Here is a 19990-nt window from a genome sequence, read left to right on the forward strand (position 1 = left end):
CCTTTTTTTTTTTAATCAATATTTTTTATTATGATGTTGTGGAGTACAGTTAAGGGTTAGGTATACAATTACGTTTCATTCAGGTACCCTGTTGATAAGAGGTGTTTCCCCATCCCCAGACAGATATTTGCTACTGTTAATCCCATCTTCCACCCCCTGCCAGTTTCCCAGTACCGTCAGCCATTTTCTTATAGTATTACATTGGATGTTCAAGGTCCATTATATGAGTGAGAACATGTGATACTCGGATCTTTGTTTCTGTGAGAGGTCACTCAGTATTATAGACTCTAGTTCCATCCAGGTTGCTGCAAAATTCATGATTTTGTTCTTTTTTTATGGCTGCGTAGTATTCCATCGTGTATGTACCACATTTTTTTAATCCAGTCCTCTTTGGATGGGCAGCATGGTTGTTTCCAGGTTCTTGCTTGTGAACAACGCTGTGATAAACATACGTGTGCAGGTATCTTTTTTATAGGGTGATTTGAGTTCTTCAGGATATATTCCCAGTAGGGGGATTGCGAGGTCATATGGGAGGTTGATATTTAGAGCTTTTAGGAATCACCACACTGCTTTCCACAGAGGTTGCATTAGTTTACACTCCCACCAACAGATGAAAGGCCTTTAAAAAAAAAAAATCTTTTTATTGAGAATTGTTTTTGATAGATTTTATTTTAGTTTCTTTACTGGGTCAGAATGAAAGATTGATTTAGTACTGTAACATTCACAATGTGAAAATTCAGAATGAGTCACTACTTTTTATCAGCAGCGACTCAGTTGAATATCATGTAATATTAGGTTGAGATAAAGGGTGACTTCATGTGATAACAATAAACCCTGCCAGTGTGTTGCAACTGTATCATGTTCCTTACTTTGATCACATGCCTGTGATTATTATCTAGTATTGGAAGGAACACTGGACATGATTTTCACACATCTCTCTTCCATGCACTTTTTTGTTTTTAAGATCCCATATGATTTTTAAAAGAGATGATAATAGGATATTAAAGTCCTGCTAGAAAGCGATTGAGATTTCTCAGTCGTAGATCTAGAGAAATATTTCAGTTATTCAATGATGATTCCTTTTGTAGAATGGAGAAAACAGCATTGTACAATGCTGGAATGTTGTGATATCTTTTTTTTTTTTTATTTGGAGTCTCACTCTGTCACCCAGGCTGGAGTGCAGTGGCACATTCACAGCCACCCCAGTGTCAACCTGCTGGACTCTGGCAATCCTTCCGCCTCAGCCTTCCAAGTAACCGGAACTATAAGCATGTGCTACCATGCCTGGCTAGCTTTTTATTTATTTTAGAGACGAGGTCTCGCCAAGTTGCCTGGGCTGGTCTCAAATCAGCGACAGGCAGTTCACTCGCCTTGGCCTCCCAAAGTGCTGGGATTACCAGCTGAGCCACCAAGCCCGGCCTTTTTTTTTTAGAAAGATTTGTTAAAGAGAAAATATGTTGTGAAGGGCACAATGGGCAGGACAACAGCAAGAGTATCTGCTGTTTGTGCCATGGTAGCCTTTTAAAGGGATAGTTCTGCTGTCCTCATTTGTGAATGACTTTATTCTAACATTGAAAGAATCATCCATAAAGTTATGCATTATAGCACACCTTAATTTATGCTGATAATTGATGTTTTAAATATTTAGAAAGAGGTATTTTTAAGTAGATGTGCTTTATGCAATAATTCTTATTAATTAGTGGCAAGTAATTTCAAGAAAACATTAATTGATGGCCAGACACAGTGACTCATGCATGCCTATAATCCCAGCACTTTGGAAAGCTGTGGTGAGTGGATTGCTTGAGCCCAGAAGTTTGAGACTAGTCTGGGCAACATACCAAAACGTCTGTACAAAAAAATTTTAAAAATTAGCTTGGTGTGATGGTGCGCACCTGTAGTCCCAGCTACTCTGGATGCTGAGGTGGAAGGATCGCCTGAGCCCAGTAGGTTGAGGCTACAGTGAGCTATGATCGTTGTGATCATGTCACTGCATTTCAGCCTGGGCAGCAGAGTGAGACTTTGACTCAAACAGAAAACAAAGCAAAGCAAAACAAACAAACAAAGACCTATCATTTAGTGATAGTCTGGGCTGTTTATTTTTTGTTTTGTATTTATTAGCCTAGGAGTCAGTATACCTCAAGCCTGGTCCTACCTCTGGTTTCCAAGTTGTTATGCTCAACAATTCTATTCTTTTTAGTTATACTTGCTTCCATTAAAATGTAATAGAAATGCCCAAATTATAGGGACATAAGATTTTTGAAACTGTCGTGTTGTCTGCTGTGCTGTCAGAAGCTCACAAGGTTGTAATAATAAAGGAAAAAGCATCAGGATCAGATTCAACTTAGCTGGCCTCCCAAAGTGCTGGGATTATTGTTTGAGAATAAGTGAATATATTGGGAAGAGAATTTTAAAAGAAAAATTGTCTTTCTGTGAGAGCTGAGTGAATTCTCTACACTCTAGTTAACGTTTCTTAAAAATGCAGCTAGGTTAAAAATTCACCTAGGCACAGTGCCTCACGCCTGTAATCCCAGCACTTTGGGAGGTGAAAGTGAGATTATTACCTGAGCCCAGGGGTTCAAGACCAGCCTGGGCAACTTGGCAAGACCTCGTCTCTACAATTAAAAAAAAAAAAATTAGCTGGCATGGTGGTACGTGCCTGTAGTTCCAGCTAATTTGAAGGCTGAGGTGGAAGGATCACTTGAGCCCAGCAGGTTGAGGCTGCAGTAGCCATGAGTGTGCCACTGCACTCCAGCCTAGGCAACAGAATGAGACTCCAACTCAAAATAATAATAATAATAATAATAATAATAATAATAATAATAATTTAGATGAACTTAATGTATAGCACCGAAGAAACCCCTCTTCGTATCCTTAGTGTTTTTGAAGGAGTGAATAAGTAAAGTCAATGAAATTGATTCTGTAATAATATGTCCATTGTACTAAAGACTTTTACTTAAGGTGTTGTAAATAAGGTATCTTCAACTAAAGGCTGTCTCCATTTTTTTCAGATTATTGAATATTTTGTTTACTTTTTAGGAAATCATGGATAGAATTTATAAGAATGTTATGAGCAAAGTCCAAGAGATGAATTATGTTCAGAAAACTCTGTTCAAGATAGGGTATGATTACAAGTTGGAACAAATCAAAAAGGGATATGATGCTCCTCTTTGCAATCTGTAAGTACATTTCATAGGCTCTGTCATTTGAGCCTGTAAGTCTTTTTGTGTTTTTATATTAGAAGATGAATGAGTAAATGTTAATTTGGTTTGAATATTGCTACCATGGTTATAAGGTTGAATCTCTCTTTTATTCTAAGTCTCATTGTTTATACAGCAAGCAGAGGACCCTGGACTCTGATCTTGGGAATTTAATGAGTTTTAAAAGTTGAGTAAATACACTCATAAGTGGACCTTGAACAGTTATCATAATACTATAAGAAAGGGATTGTCAGTAGTGGGAAATTGCCGGGGGATGGGGGCAGGATTGGTAGTAGTGGGATTCTGCCAGGGAAGGGGGAGACACACCTCATCAACCTGCATAATAAACATTTGTATACTTAATGCTGAATTGTACCCCATATCTTTTTTTTTTTTTTTTTTTGAGTTGGCATCTCACTCTGTTGCCTAGGCTGGAGTGCAGTGGCACGCTCGTGGCCACCCCAGCGTCAACCTGCTGGGCTCTGGCGATACTTCCGCCCCAGCCTTCCAAGTAGCTGGAACTACAGGCACATGCTACCACACCTGGCTAGTTTTTGATTTATTGTAGAGACGAGGTCTTGCCAAGTTGCCTGGGCTGATCTCGAGCCCACAGGCTCAGGCAGTCCACTCACCTTAGCTTCCCAAAATGCTGGGATTGCAGACTGAGCCACCGAGCCCAACCCCCCAAATCTTTAAAATAAAATTAAAAAAATTTAATTGAGTAAATATTTATGATTTTATTATAAAAATTTGTCTCATGAAGAAAAACTACAATAGACTTTAGAATTGACACTTGAGTTTAAAAAGTGTCATTACTAACTAAAAAACATGATCTTCAAAATTTATTCTGCCTGAAGGTTTCCTATTTATTTATTGTATTCATAAAATAGTGTAGTAAGTATATGAATATAATAGTTATTTTATTATATTCATATGGGGAAGCATTTTTTCATTGGCAGAAAGATAAGATAGGTGACTGAATGTTTTAAAGATAATTTAAAACTTTTTCCTCTGGCATCGTCACTTTCTTTCATTTACTATGTGTCAGAGAAGTTTCTTAGCACTGTGCTTTTTTTTTCTTTTTTACATTTTTAAGGAAATCTTTTTCAAGATGTTGCTAGTTGCTGCTTTGTTAACTTCTCATTATCACTGTGATTCTGACATTTAGATGTTCAACCCAAGTTGAGGAATCTTTCCCAAAGCTTATAAATTAGTGTGTTGCTAAGAATAATGTATGCATGTATTAAAATTATTTATCCTCCCCATTATATCAAGGTTACTGTTTAAAAAGGTGAAGGCTCTGCTGGGAGGGAATGTCCGCATGATGCTATCTGGAGGTGCCCCACTGTCTCCTCAGACACACCGATTCATGAATGTCTGCTTTTGTTGCCCGATTGGCCAGGGTTATGGACTGACGGAGTCATGTGGTGCTGGGACAGTTACTGAAGGTAAGCATTGGTTTTTCTGTTTGTTTGTTTGTTTGTTTTCTGGTAAGCATTGTTAATGTGGCAAATATTTTATATCAAACTCTACTAGTAAAATTCATTTGCATTGTCATTGCTCTGCTAAGCTGTGGTCTGGCCATGTTTTCCAAAGCTTTGGCCCCCTCCCATAACTTGGGAAGGTGAATCACCCCCTATTTCTCTCTAATTTACTTTCTAGCCATTGCTTTGTTAAACTCTAGTGTGTCCACATGGCTCTTTGAGCCTTGTCTGCCATGTTTCCTGGCTTTGGCTCCCTCTCCCTACCGTGGAAAGGTGAATATCCTCTCTCTATATATATCTCTCTAATTTCCTTTCTAAATAAACTATATTTTCCAATATAAAAAATTCATTTGAGCCGGGCTCGGTGGCTCAGCCTGTAATCCCGCACCTTTCGGAGGCTGAGGTGAGTGGATTGCCTGAACCCGCGGGTTCGAGACCCACCTGGGCAGCGAGACCTCATCTCTACAATAAATCAAAAAAAAATCAGGTGGGCGTGGTAGCGCATGCCTGTAATTCCAGCTACTTGGAAGTCTGAGGCAGAAGGATCACCGGAGTCCAGCAGGTCAAGGCTGCGGTGGCCGGGAGCCACCGCTGCACTCCAGTCTGGGCGACCGAGTGAGACTCCAACTCAAAAAAAAAAAAAAAAAAATTCATTTGAATTACCTTTGGAAACCATGGTAACTTTATACTACCTCTTAAGTAATATCAGATGCACTGCGAAACTATATAGTTTTTTTTATGAATACTTAGTTAAGAGTATCATGGATACCCTTTGTTTTTAAACCTTATAAATATTTGTGCCACATTGTCAGTCCTAAAATTTCTGTCACACCGGTCCTTTACTCTTCTTTCTCTGCATGATCACTTTTTTTTTTAGAAAACAGTACTATTAAAAATGAAGTATCCAGCCGGGCTCGGTGGCTCAGCCTGTAATCCCGCGCCTTTGGGAGGCTGAGGTGAGTGGATTACCTGAGCCCGTGGGTTCGAGACCCGCCTGGGCAGTGAGACCTCATCTCTACAATAAATCAAAAATCAGCCGGGCATGGTAGTGCATGCCTGTAATTCTGGCTACTCGGAAGGCTGAGGTGGAAGGATCGCCGGAGCCCAGCAGGTCGAGGCTGCGGTGGCCAGGAGCGGCCACTGCACTCCAGTCTGGGTGACAGAGTGAGACTCCAACTCAAAAAAAATAATAATAAAAATGAAGTATCACTTTTATGTTCCCTCTTGAATCTATATTCCTTTCTTGACTTCTTCTTTGCCTTCTTTTGTGTCATTTTCAACAGCCTAAAGCAAGATTCCTCAACCTTGCCTTTGTTCAAATTTTGAACCAGAGAATTATTTGTTGTTGAGGGCTCTCCTATGCGTTGCAGGATGTTTAGCCATCAGAAACTAGTAGTAACCCACTTACCACAGCTGTGGTTATGAAACACACCTCCAAACATTGCCAAATATCCCCTGGGGAGCAAAATCCCTTTGGGTTGAGAAACACTGGATGTAGGAATTGATTTTTTTTGGATGATCTTATTTTCACTGTAAGGTCATTGTGTCCAAAATCAATGGCATTATCCCAAACTGTCTCTCCATTTACAAATTACTTGCTTGTGTCAGCTGTATTGCCATCCTTAAAGTCATTCAGGGTATCAGCTTTGAAGTCATCTGATTGCTTATTTTTTCACATCTGTAATTGTCATCAACTCTTCCCATTCCTTCATTAGGTTGCTGCTTTCCCTTCATGCCTCCTTTGTCATCCAACTTTTTATCGTTCCATAAAGCGCTAAGCTAACAGCCTTTCAATGGCTTTGCCAGCCTACATTATATCACTTCTAATTCATACTGTATTCTTTTATTAGGCACCACTTTTATTAGACCTACTACTTGATAACAAGTGTATCAAATCTAAACCTTCCTTTACCTAGCTTCCAAGATATCTTTAATCTGGCACCAGTGTATTTATTTGTTATATTCTATTATTTTCCCCACATGCCTGGCTTCTCTCCAGACAAGCCAGTCTTACTGCCTCTTTCTCATACAGGCATTTGTGGTCTCACCTCTCTGTATTTTCTTTTTAATTTTTTTTTATTTTAAAGATATAGGGTACAATTCAGGGTTAGGTATACAAATGTTCATTATGCAGGTACCCGTGTTGATGAAGTGTGCCCCCTCTGGCAGATTCCCACTACTGCTAATCCCCCCCACCCCCGACAGTTTCCCACTGCTGGCAATCTTTTTCTTACAGTATTGTGATAATTGTTCAAAGTTGTATTTTTTTTCCCTCCTTTTGGAATGTCCTTTTTGCTAATTGATTACAGCTACCTTTTAATGCCCAACTCTTCAGTAAAATCATTCCCGACTACTTCATTTTACATTGATTTCTGGAGTCTGCTCACCATCAGTACAAGGCAGTTTAGTATTTAAATCTTCTCTGGCTGGGCATGGTGGCTCACACCTGTAATCCCAGCACTTTGGGAGGCAAAGGCAAGAGGATTACCTAAGCTTAGGGGTTCGAGACCAGTCTGAGCAACCTGGCGCAATCTTGTCTCTACAATAAATACATTTTTAAAAAATCAGCTAGGTGTGGTGGCATATGCCGGTGGTTCCAGCTACTTGGAAGGCTGAGGCAAAAGGATTGCCTGAACCCAGCAGGTTGAGGCTGTGGTGGCCGTGAGCGTGCCACTGCCCTCCAGCCTGGGTAGCAGAGTGACACTCCGACTCAAAAAATACAAAAGAAGAAAAGAAAAAAGAAAAATAAATGTACTCTGAATTGTTTCACCTGAATTTCTTCTCAGGTAGTTTGTTTGTAAGGTCATTGAGGGCAGGGTCTCCTTATCCTTTATTACTTTCCTCACAATATTTAATATAATGCTAGGTACATAATAGGCTGTTCATAAATATTTGTTTATTGCTAGAATAGTCACAAACTCAAAGGGATAATATCATCATGATGATGTTTGATAACAGCAGCTAACATATTTTGAACACTTAGTTTGTGCCAAGAAGTGTTAAGCATTGTCCACATGTCATCTCATTTAATCCTCACAGCAAGCCAGGCTCGGTGGCTCAGCCTGTAATCCCATGCTTTGGGAGGCTGAGGTGAGTGGATTGCCTGAGCCCGCGGGTTCGAGACCCACCTGGGCAACTTGGCAAGACCTCATCTCTACAATAAATCAAAAAAATTAGCCGGGTATGGTAGTGCGCGCCTGTAGTTCCAGCTACTTGGAAGGCTGAGTCGGAAGGATCGCCGGAGCCCCGCAGGTCGAGGCTGCAGTGGCCGGGAGCGGCCACTGCACTCCAGTCTGGGCAACAGATTGAGACTTCAACTCAAAAACAAAACAAAACAAAACAAAAAAATCCTCACAGCATATCCCTATATGAGATAGATTCTGTTACTATCTCCATTTCTTAGATTTGAGGGCTTAGAGAGGTTAGGTACCTTGTGCATGTTACACAGCCAATTAGTGTTATAGCAAATATGTCTTATCAGAATCTTTGGTAGATAATGGTGGAACCATCACTCCACCTTTAATAGAGATTTTTGTACATAATCTTGTAAAACATAACCAGGTAAAACAAAAATGACGTAACAACAGTGGAATCAGTTGCACTTTTGAAATGAAGGTGAAATACTGAAAATTGATCACACTTTGTACTCTCTCTTCTTTTGTCATCTTTCAGACTCTGGCTCTAACTCCAGTATTCCCAGTACATTGGTGCAAATCTGAAATGTAGTATGCTAATATGTTTGTTACTTTTTCCTTCATAGTTACTGACTATACTACTGGCAGAGTTGGAGCCCCTCTTATTTGCTGTGAAATTAAGCTAAAAGACTGGCAGGAAGGTAAGAATTGTATGAAAAGCTCTAGTGATTTGAGATGCACTGAAAACCACTGTGAGCCCCAAGACTTCCATTTCTTTAGTGTTACATTGAGGAAGCAAATGATTCTTTTCGGTTACCTGTTTCCTGTGCTTTCTTTTTCCTCAGTAATAACTTTAGGTTCTCAAGAGGAAAAGAAAATCTGTAGATTCTAGGATTGAGAATGCTAATTCTCAATTAGGATTGATGATTCTGAGCTTGAGAATACTTGATGGTAAAGAGAAAAACAAATTCTTAGGCTTTCCCTGGGTTTGGAGAAAGTGGGGATCCTTTGAAGCTCAACTTTGTTGGTGAGAATGTTTGACCTGAAAAAGAAACCCTGGGTTTTCAGGGGAACAAGTGACAAATTACACACATGCACATACAAGCTTCTTAGATCTTGACTCCGGCAAAGATTTTAGTTGAGACACAGCTGTCCAGCTGTTTGTATAGTTGAATTCTTTTATGGATCTGCAGAGGCAAGCCACTTAGAGGAAACCTGCACTTTACAGACATTGGTGAAAATCCTTTTTACAAATTAGCTAAAGACAAGTTAACCAATCCTCTTATGAAGAGCTTAATGAAAGATACTAAACATATACATTAACTGCAATAAAGTAGATTGTTAAATAAACAAATAATTAGCAGCCTAGCCATGCCAGCTAAAGGAAAAATGATTTAAAAGCTTAGGATTTTGCCTGGGAGCGGTGGCTCAAGGCTACGATCCCAGCATTTTGGGAGGCCGAGGCAAGAGGATTGCCTGAACCTGCCGGTTTGAGACCTGCCTGGGCAACATGGTGAGACCTCGTCTCTACAATAAATCAAAAAATTAGCTGGGCTTGTAGTTCCAGCTACTTGGAAGGCTGAGGTGGAAGGATCACCTGAACCTAGCAGGTCGAGGCTGCGCTGGCCAGGAGCTTGACACTGCACTCCAGCCTGGGCGACAGAGTGAGACTCCAACTCAAAAAAAAAAAAGCTTAGGATTTTAAAAGAGAATATTTACCTTAGGGTGGAGCCACAGACTGAAAATTTAAAGTACTGCGTTTACTTGTAGGATGTATCCCTTAGGTTGTCCAAACCCCAAGAAAATGAATGGGTGTTATGTAGCTAAACTAAGTTTTTAAAAGCATTTTTTCTTTGTGACTATCTTATTATGTGCGTTATTTTCGGTGTTCTATGAGCAAATGACTATTTCTTTTTAAAAACCACATTTAAAAGTCAGTTTGCAAGAATTTTACACCTTGAGACTTAGTCCTCCTTTCTTCTATGATAATTATATTTCATTTTTACATGAAAATCTGAAGAAAATATGAATAGTATATTTATATATGTGTTGATATGACATTAGCTTCAGAATTGTTTTGTTAGACAGGTTATTTGTTAGACAATGGAATCAGGGAAATGTTTATAGTAAAACTTGATAAGGAGAATTTTGCCTTTAATTTTTTATTTTCTGATTTCCTGGCACTGTATCTTAATGTCAGTCAGTTTTGGGTAGTGGGTCCATTTTTGGACATGTATTTGTAGTTTTCCTTGCTTATGAAGGGTCCTTGGCTTTATACAGTAGCAAGGACCTTAATGTTTTATATACAGTGGGTTTTGTCTTATTGAAATATTGAATAGTTTTAAATTGATCAGAGCAGTTAGCAACTAAAAGGAACTCTACTTCTACTTTTTTTAATCTCTATTTTGCTGGGCATGGTGGCTCAGGCCTATAATCCCAGCATTTTGGGAGGCCGAGACAAGAGGATTGCCTGAGCCCGCAGGTTCAAGACCAGCCTGGGCAACTTGGTGAGACCTCATCTCTACAATAAATCAAAAATTAAGCCAGGCATGGCGGCGTGTGCCTATAGTTCCAGCTACTTGGAAGGCTGAGGTGGAAGGATCACCTGAGCCTAGTAGGTCGAGGCTGTGGTGGCTGGGAGCGTGCCACTGCACTCCAGCCTGGGTGACAGAGTGAGACTCCAACTCAAAACAAAACAAAACAAACTCTATCTCAGTTTACAAATTCAGAGTTTTGTATATTTTCCTTAAGGTAAACTTTATTCAGTAATAAAGAGATAGTGAGTAGTAATAAAATATTTTAGTAGTTATTGTCAACTCTTCCAGTATTTTAATTTTTAAAGTCATAACTGATACAGGTAAAATTAATTAAATTACCTTCCTGTATCCCATAACCTCTCTTTCCTCTCACTTAATGGTGTTGCCTTTCTTAGGTATTTACTACCTGTTCTTTTTTATTAAAACTGCTTTAGAAAAAAATCTGAAATATATTAATATCAATATATTAGTAATTTACTTATAACAGCTTCAAGTGTTATACTTCTTGAGGGTGATTTTTATCTTAACAGAACTCTAGGAATACTAAGTTTTAATTGTGAAATGTTATGGTCATGGGAAGGTTTGAGATGGGTGGTTGTTGGTGGTGATTATTATTGTACTTTTCCTGGTGTTCCTAAAAGCATAGTCATCGCCCATTCTCGTGTAAATCTGAGTAAATATAAACTAATATTCTCTCATAAAGTGATGTAAAATTTGGCCAGCAAAGAAGCATTAGCAAAGAAGCTTTAAGAGTTAATAAAAGCAAATTTTGTTTTGGAACGATAACTAATTTACTGTTATTATTTCCAGGTGGTTATACAATTAATGACAAGCCAAATCCCAGAGGTGAAATCGTAATTGGTGGACAGAATATCTCCATGGGATATTTTAAAAATGAAGAGAAAACAGCAGAAGATTATTCTGTGGATGAAAATGGACAAAGGTGGTTTTGTACTGGTGATATTGGAGAATTCCATCCTGATGGATGTTTACAGATTATAGGTCAGTATATTCTCTTTTTTTATGGTTTTCTTTACTTTTTATAACTTTCAGCATAGGTGAAAGGTAATATTGGTCAGGTCATTAATAGGGTTGATGGTTCCATTAGCTCAAACTTTGAACATGTTATTTAACTTATGTATGAGCTTCTCCATCTCTAAAATAGAGACAGCACCAACCTCATAGGGTTGTTGTTAAGATTAACCGAGATGGGCAACCCTCTTGGGTCCCCTCCCATTGTGGGAGCTTTTCTGTCCTCTCAATAAATCCTGCCTTCTCACTTAACAAAAAAGATGAAATGAGTTGATATATGTAAAATGTTCAAAACAGGCCTGGACCTTAGTCTAAGAAGTAGCAACAGTAAAGCAGCATTGGCACTGGGGGGAATGGGCGGGGAAATCACAGATTGGTGAAGGGAAAACAAAAAGAGCTCAGAGGAGGTCTTTTTTTGGTCAGCCTCATGTGGCTCTGTGTAACTTTACTGTAACATACCCTATCTAGGTTTTCTTTACCCTTCATCTCCCTACCTATGGGGCAGCATAGGCACATTTTTTTTTCTTAGTGGCTATTTATATGGCTCTAACTAGGCCTGAACCTTAGAAAATTGATAATAGCAATCCTCAGCACTAGTCTATTCTGAAACTTTCTCAGTTACTTTAGTGTTACCCTTATTGAGTTAACTGAGGTAGACCTTTAAGTTTAAAAAGTGACTCTAAAGTGGTCCCCCTATGCTATTCTCTTTGATCAGACAAAAGTTAAAACACAAATTGACTTGCTGGTGAGGAATGCCCTGCAGAACCACACTCAGGTCCTTTCCAGGCCATAGAGTTTTCTCAATCTTATCCCCAGTGGCCCATTTAAGTCTATCCAGCTGGACCTCACAATGTCCTGATTTCCTGGGAAAATTGGTTCTTCATCTAGAAATTTGATCTGCTGGGGATATCTCCAGGAAACATGGTTCATTTGAGAACCAATAAGCCTTTTTTCCCCCTTGATCCTTAATTGTACTGGAATTGAAGGTTACTTCTGCAGAGTGGGTTCTCAGGCTATGTGTAGGCAAATCAGCACTCACATGAAGGTTATAAGGCAACCTGATCATTATTCAAATTGTGTGATACTGTGCCAGCATTTTCTTAGAGCACTACCATTCTAACAAGATAATGTCAAATGTGAAAAGGGGAGTTAACATTTGTTAAATGTGTTCTATATGCCAGACATTGTGCAATATGTCTATATGAATGAGGTAGGCATCATTATCCTTGATAAAACAATGGTTAGAGAGATTAACTGCCCAGTATCACAAAGCTAGTATTAGGCAAAGCTGCCATTCAAATCTAATGCTCCAAAGTCCTTATTCCTTTTATTAACTTTATTATAATATTTAAGATTATAAGATGTTAAAGCTTTGGGTAAAGGGTGTAACTTGTTGCCAGTACTTCTTTAATGAGGCATTTTCTTATTAACTAATATGCATGAGCAAACATTGTATATAACAAAATTTTAGAAGAAGTGTCTTTGTAAATAAAGATTAAGGCAATAAGATTCAAAGAAAATCAGAATTGTACATACCTTAATAAAACAGACTATAGATAACTTAGCATCCTTCATGATTTATAGATCGTAAGAAAGATCTAGTGAAGTTACAAGCAGGAGAATATGTATCTCTCGGGAAAGTAGAAGCTGCACTGAAGAATTGTCCACTTATTGATAACATCTGTGCTTTTGCCAAAAGGTAACTTTCCAAAGTTGCATTTTGTGTTTCATGTATTTAGAGTAAAAGCGTATTTAGAAAACAATTTGATTACATGCTATCCTAAGGGTAACATCAGACTCCTGTTAGAACTTTCATCAGAGCTGGGAAATTAGGCATTTATGAAAGTTCTTCAGTTCAACAGCTTGAAGATCATTTGAGATAACTTGGACATTTATTGGGCACCTACTGCATCTTGCTAAATACTTAGCTATGCCACAACCATAATTTCATTTACCAACTGTAACAACTGAGACATGGCATAAGTAATTTTCCCAAAAAGGTAGCAAAGCCAGAACATGTTAAGATGAGTTTTGAACCCAAGGTTTTCTAACTGAAAGACGAAGAGATTGAATCATTTTCTTTATATGTTAATATGCTTTATTTTTATGGGCTTTATTCTTTCTTTAAAAAGTGTAATTGTAGCCAGGTGCCGTGGCTCACGCCTATAATTCCAGCACTTTGAGAGACTGAGGCGAGAGGATTGTCTGAGCCCACGGGTTCAAGACCAGCGTGGGCAACATGGTGAGACCTTGTCTCTACAATAAATAAATTAAAATAAAAAATTAGCTGGGCATGGTGGCGCATGCCTGTAGTTCCAGCTACTTGGAAGGCTGAAGTGAAGGGATCGCCTGAGCCCAGCCAGTCAAGGCTGCAGTGGCCGTGAGCAGTGTGCCACTGCACTCCAGCCTGGGTGACAGAGTGAGACTCCGACTCAAAACAACAACAACAACAAAACCAACAACAACAACAAAAGAGGGAAAAAAGTGTAATTGTGATAAAACAAATACACACACACAACATAAAATTACCATCTTAGCTATTTCTAAGTATATAGTTCAGTATTGTTAAGTATATTTACATTACAGCTAGTCTCCAGAACTTTTTATTCATGCAGAATTGAAACTATACTCATTAAATAACAGTTCCCCATTTTTTCCTCTCCCAAGCCCTGGCAACTACCATTCTACTTTTGTTTCTTTGAATTTGACTACTCTAGATACCTTATAGAGTATTTGTTGTTTTGTGATTGGCTTATTTCATTTAGCATAGTGTCTTCAAGGTTTGGCCACGTTGTAGCATGTATCAGAATTTCCTTCATTTTTAAAACTGAACAATATTCCATTGTATGTATATAATGTATTTTGTTTATATATTCATTGCCAATAGACACAGGTTGCTTACCACTCTTGGCTGTTGTGAATAATGCTCCTATGAACATGGGTGTGCAAATATCTCTTTGAGATCCTGCGTTCAGTTCTTTGGATAGATACTCAAATGTGAAATTGCTGAATCACATGATAGTTCTATTTTTAATTTTTTTAGGAACTGCCATACCGTTTTCCATAGCAGCAGTACCATTTTTACATTTTACATTTTACAAGCATTCCAATTTTTCCACCTCCTCACTAGCATTTTTTTTATAATAGTCACCCTCATGAGTGTGAGGGAGTATCTCATCTTGACTTTGATTTGCATTTTTCTAATGATTAGTGCTGTTGAGCATCTTTTCATATGATTGTTGGCCATTTGTATATCATCTCTAGAAAAATGTCTGCTCAAATAATTTTTTTTTTTTGTTTTGTTTTGTTTTTTTTTTTTGAGTTGGAGTCTCACTCTGTCACCCAGACTGGAGTGCAGCTGCTGCTCCCGGCCACCGCAGCCTCGACCTGCTGGGCTCTGGCGATCCTTCCGCTTCAGCCTTCCGAGTAGCCGGAATTACAGGCGCGCGCTACCACGCCCAGCTAATTTTTTGATTTTATTGTAGAGATGAGGTCTCGCCTGCTCAGGCGGATCAATAATTTGTTTTTAAATTGAACGATTTGGTTTTTGTTGTTGTTTAATTATAGATCTTTATATATTCTATTTATTAACCCCGTTCAGATATATAGTCTGCAAATCTTTCTTCCCATTCCATAGATTGCCTTTTCACTCTGTTGATTGAGTCCTTTGATGCACAGAAATTTTAAATTTTGCAACAGTCTCAGTTTTCTGTTTTTGCTTTGGTTGACTGTACTTTTAGTATCACATTCAAAAAATATTGCCAAATTTATTGTCATGAAGTTTTTCCTTTGTTTTTTTTTCCTAGAAGTTTTATAGTTTTAGCTCTTAAATGTTTAGGTTTTTGATCCATTTTGAGTTAATTTTTTTATATGTTGTAAGGTAACAGTCCAACTTTATGTTTTCCATGTGGATATCCAGTTTTCCCAGCACCATGTGTAGAAGAAACTGTTCATTCACCATTGAGTTGTCTTAGTACCCTTGTCGAAGATCATTTGGCCATTGATACAAGGGTTCACCTCTGGTGGTTTCTTTTTCTATTCCATTGATCTGTACATCTGTCTTTATGCTAGTACTATGAGTTTTATTATTTCTTAATGAAACCTTTACAAATAAGAGACATATATATTTGGAATTGTCTGTATTGTACTGCTTTATTGAATAATTTATGAACGATTTTTAATAATTTTTAATAATTTATGAACGATTTTTCTCAATTTTCTCTATTTTATTTTCTAATTTTTTAGTGACCAGTCCTATGTGATAAGTTTTGTGGTTCCTAATCAGAAAAGGTTGACACTTTTGGCACAACAGAAAGGGGTGGAAGGAAGTTGGGTTGATATCTGCAATAATCCTGCCATGGAAGCTGAAATACTGAAAGAAATTCGAGAAGCTGCAAATGCCAGTAAGTAAGAAATCGCTAGTCTGTTGTAGTCCCTAAAAGTCATCTAATGATTCTTTTGCATTAGGCTCTTTAAAATGTTTGTTTTTGTTTTGTTTTGTTTTGTTTTGAGTTGGAGTCTCATTACGTCTGTTGCCCAGGCTGGAGTGCAGTGGCACGCTCATAACCACCTGTGTCGACCTGCTGGGCTCTGGCGATCCTTCCACCTCAGCCTTCCAAGTAGCCGGAACTACAGATGCGTGCTACCATGCACGACTAATTTTTGATTTATTGTGGAGAAAAGATCTTGCCAAGTTACCCGGGCTGGTCTCAAACCCGTGGGCTCAGGCAATCCACTTACCTTGGCCTCCCAAAGTGCTGGGATTACAGGCTGAGCCACTGAGCCCAGCTGTTTGTTTTAATAATAAAATATAGGATTTTAAAAACTTGCCTCTTAAAATATATATACATATAAATATATAAATGGATTTTCATGTTGGAAGAATCCTTAAATGTCATATAGTAGAATAACCTATCTAGTTCTTTTTGTTGTTGTTTAAGAGACTGAGTCTCACTCTGCCATCCAGGTTGGAGTGCAGGCTGAAATTGTAGCTCATTGCAGCCTTGAGCTCCTGTAGTTCTTTTTTATTGCATGTTACAACATCCCTCCCAAGTGGTCATCTAACCTGTGTTTGAAATGACCCATCTTTGTATAGATCTATTATATAAGTCTACCTTGTGTCTGGTCTGCAAAGTGGAATCTAATAAATCTTCAGTAAATTCTGTCATACCCATGACTCTTCTTTATGTATATACTTTGGCTGTGCAAGTAGACTGCCTCAGATGATGCATTACTAACCAACCAGAGAACATCTCATTATATACTATATGCCAGTAATTGTGTTAACCATTGGAATATAGAAGGTAGTAAGACACGTGTCTTATTCTCAGGTAGTTCATTATCCGATGAGAGGGGCACATAAGAGAGACAGCAGTGTTATCAGCAGTAGAGAGAGCACGGTGGCTCATGCCTGCAATCCCAGCAATTTGAGAGGTAGAGGCGAGAGGGTTGCGTGATCTCAGGGGTTCGAGACCAGCCTGTGCAACTTGGCAAGACCTCGTCTCTACAATAAATCAAAGAATTAGCTGGCATGATGGTGCATGCCTGTAGTTCCAGCTACTTGGAAGGTTGAAGTAGAAGGATCGCTTGAGTCCAGCAAGTTGAGGCTGTGGTGGCCATGAGCATGCCACTGCACTCCATCCTGGGCAACAGAGTGACACTCCAGCTCAAACAAACAAACAAAAAGAATCATACCACAGATGAAGGTACCTAACCCTACCTGGGAGGTCATGGAAGGTTTTCTTATAGAGATGTCACTTAAGCTCATTCTTAAGGGTTGATTAGACGTTAACCAAGGAGGGTATTCTAGGCGGAGGAGAAACGTGAGTCAAGGCACAGCAGTATGAAAAAGATCATGTCTGTAGGGAACTATAAGAAGTTTGATGTTCTGGTAGAGTCCAAGATGAGGCTGTAAAGGTAAGCAGAGGCCCAGACATGTAGTGCTATGTATGCCATGTTCAGAAAATAGGACTTAATCCTCTAGGCAATGGGGAGCTATTGTCAGGTTTTAGCAGGTTAGTGATGTGGTCATAGTTGTGTTTAGGATAGGCACAGTCTTTCTTGAGGCCATGCTGAAGATGCATTTTAGGGGGACTGTACTGAGGCTGGAATCCAGTTTAAGAGGGCTGTAGGAAATGCCTTGGTGAGGGGTGGGAGTAGTAAAGCCCTGAACCGGGGAATCAGGAAACATTTAAGGACAAAATGGGCAGGCTTTGATGATTATTTGGATAATGTAGGCAACGTAAAAGAGGAATCCAGGAGGCTGGCCTTCAGATTTGTAGTTCACACTATAAGGTAGATATTCTTACTGATTGAGCTAGAAAATATAAGGAAGAGCCAGCATATATGAGAAGGTGATGAGGTCAGTTTGGGACATACATAGTTTGAAATGCCTGTTGGATAATCAAAGTTAAAATGTGTTGTGTATGTGAATCCAAACCTTATGAGAGAGGCCTAGACTGTACTATAGACTTGGGATGAAAACCCTGAAGGTAGACATGGGCTAGCCTTGGGAGAGAGTATAAAGTGAGAATAGGAGACTGAGAACAGGTCCCTGGACAACACCAGCAAGTGAGCAATGGGTGGAGGGAGAGGCGTGGGTAGAACCCGTCATCAGCAAGATGCCAGGAGGGCAGAGCCAGCGGAGAGCACTGCTGTGAAACATTCAGGAAAGAGAGTGATTCTCAGTTTCAAAGTAGCAGAAAGTTCTGACAAAGTGTACTGAAACACTGGGGAAAGTAAAGAGTTTAAAAATTAGCTCTCAAGACAAATAGGCTGGTCTTATAACTTTCTTAAGTTTTAATTTTTATTTTTTTTCTGTGTGATAAGTGTACAGTTTAAAAAATGACAGCTACTATTACGAGACTTATATTAAACAGTAGCCTACATTGTACCCCTCTTCATCCCTGAGTCTCATCCTCCTTTAACTTTTTTAAATTTAAATTTCTGGCATTTGTCTCTGCTTTTTTCTAAAGAAAAATATTATTATTTTGCTCTTCCTTAACTTTTTCATTTGTGACATTATCTATGGACTTCTAATCATAGAAGATGATTTAGCTTTTAAATCTCCATTCCCCTAAATATACACTTCCTTTCCCAATATATGGTATTATATATATATATAAAATATAATTTATATGTATTACATATTTCCCAATTTATAGCAAATTTTGCATTTTATACCCATGTTACAATATGACTGTATTCACAGTTGAACTACATGTTGTATGATTATATTTCATTTCTTGCATGACTTTTTGTTTTTCCCTGAATTTTAAAATTGCCTTTCTTAATTCTTCCCCTAAACTCTGATAAAGTTGTAAAAATTCTCTCAAATATAGGAAAGTATAGCATTCTATATTTTTGTCTTGGAGGCATACTTCTTAGAGTTTATCCTCATGTTGAAATTTAGACTGTGTTCTCCCCAGGGCTTCCCTTTACTATCATCCTGGGAATTTCCTTTCCACAATGATAACAAAACAAAACAAAGAAAGGATCATAAAATTAGAGGATGAAAGCCGGAGGTCCAACAGCCTTATAAAAGTAGTCCTAGACACACACACTCAGAACTCGGAGCTGGGTTTTTTTATTCTCATTAACCATTTTCTTTAGGGGAAGAAAAGGAGGCAAATGCTAGAATTTTAAAACTATCAGAATTTTAATCTTCAATGATCTTATGTTGGTTTCTGTCTCCTGGATCTCTTATCAGTCCTTTTCCTGGTTTACTTGTTGGTTTGGTCATATCTTTCATCAGCTTCCTGAGAAAGTGCATAGAAGCTACATTTTTGTGACTGTGCTTGTGCGTCTGAATGTGTCTTTATTCTATCTTCACCCTTGAGATGTAGTTTGGCATATTTTAGAGTTCTAGATTGTAAACTGTTTTTCCTTATAACACTGTGCAGCCTTGGCTCTATTACCTTCTAACTTCAGTGTTGCTCGCTGAGAAATCCAATGCCATCCCAATTCGCATTCCTTTGTGTATGAATGAACTATTTCATTTCTCCAAACTTTCAGAGTTATAATGTTAATTTCTGGTGTTCTAATGGTTTATAATGATATGATATGCTCTGGTGTCGGTCTTTGATCATTTATCGTTGTGTGTACTTGGTGTGAGCCTTTTCAATCTGGAGATTTCTGCCCTTCAGTTCTGGGAAATATGTATTTTATTTTTATTTTCATTTGCTTTTTTTCCCCCATAATTTACCCCCATCCCAACCCCAAGTTCTCTTTGTGTGTATCCATGACTACTTTTGTATGACTGTTTTCATACTCTAATTTTGTTACCTTTTTTTTCTCTATTATTTTTTTTAATATTCTGGCTGAATCTCTCAACTTTATCATTTCTTCTGTTTTCTGAATTTTCAATTTCCCCTATTCTGAATTTTCAATTTCCACTATTAGAATTTTATTTATTTTTAATTTTTTGTAGAGATTAGGTCTTGCTATGTTGCCTAGGCTGGTCTTGAACTCCCAGGCTCAAGCAATCCTTCTGCTTCAGCCTCCCAGAGTGCTGAGATTACAGGTGTGAGCCACTGCACCCAGCCTCCACTACCAGAATTTTAATCTTCAAGAGCTCATTCCTGTCCTCTAACTGTTCTTTTTAATAG

General features: G+C 38.5%; 1 protein-coding gene across 4 annotated transcripts in view; it reads left to right on the plus strand.

The window, feature by feature from the left end:
• The window catches only part of ACSL4 (acyl-CoA synthetase long chain family member 4), an 89950-nt gene that overhangs the window by 61227 nt on the left and 8733 nt on the right, over window positions 1-19990 (plus strand). For all 4 annotated transcript variants that reach the window (XM_008072987.1, XM_021706427.1, XM_021706428.1 and 1 more), the window contains 6 exons: window positions 3037-3176; window positions 4473-4645; window positions 8442-8516; window positions 11163-11354; window positions 12969-13083; window positions 15630-15787. In XM_008072987.1, the coding sequence (XP_008071178.1) occupies window positions 3037-3176; window positions 4473-4645; window positions 8442-8516; window positions 11163-11354; window positions 12969-13083; window positions 15630-15787 (853 nt within the window). The remainder of the gene's footprint in view (window positions 1-3036; window positions 3177-4472; window positions 4646-8441; window positions 8517-11162; window positions 11355-12968; window positions 13084-15629; window positions 15788-19990) is intronic.

The sequence above is a fragment of the Carlito syrichta genome, unplaced genomic scaffold (assembly GCF_000164805.1).
Source record: "Carlito syrichta isolate Samal-C Ts95f unplaced genomic scaffold, Tarsius_syrichta-2.0.1 Scaffold315562, whole genome shotgun sequence".
Taxonomy (NCBI): domain Eukaryota; kingdom Metazoa; phylum Chordata; class Mammalia; order Primates; family Tarsiidae; genus Carlito; species Carlito syrichta.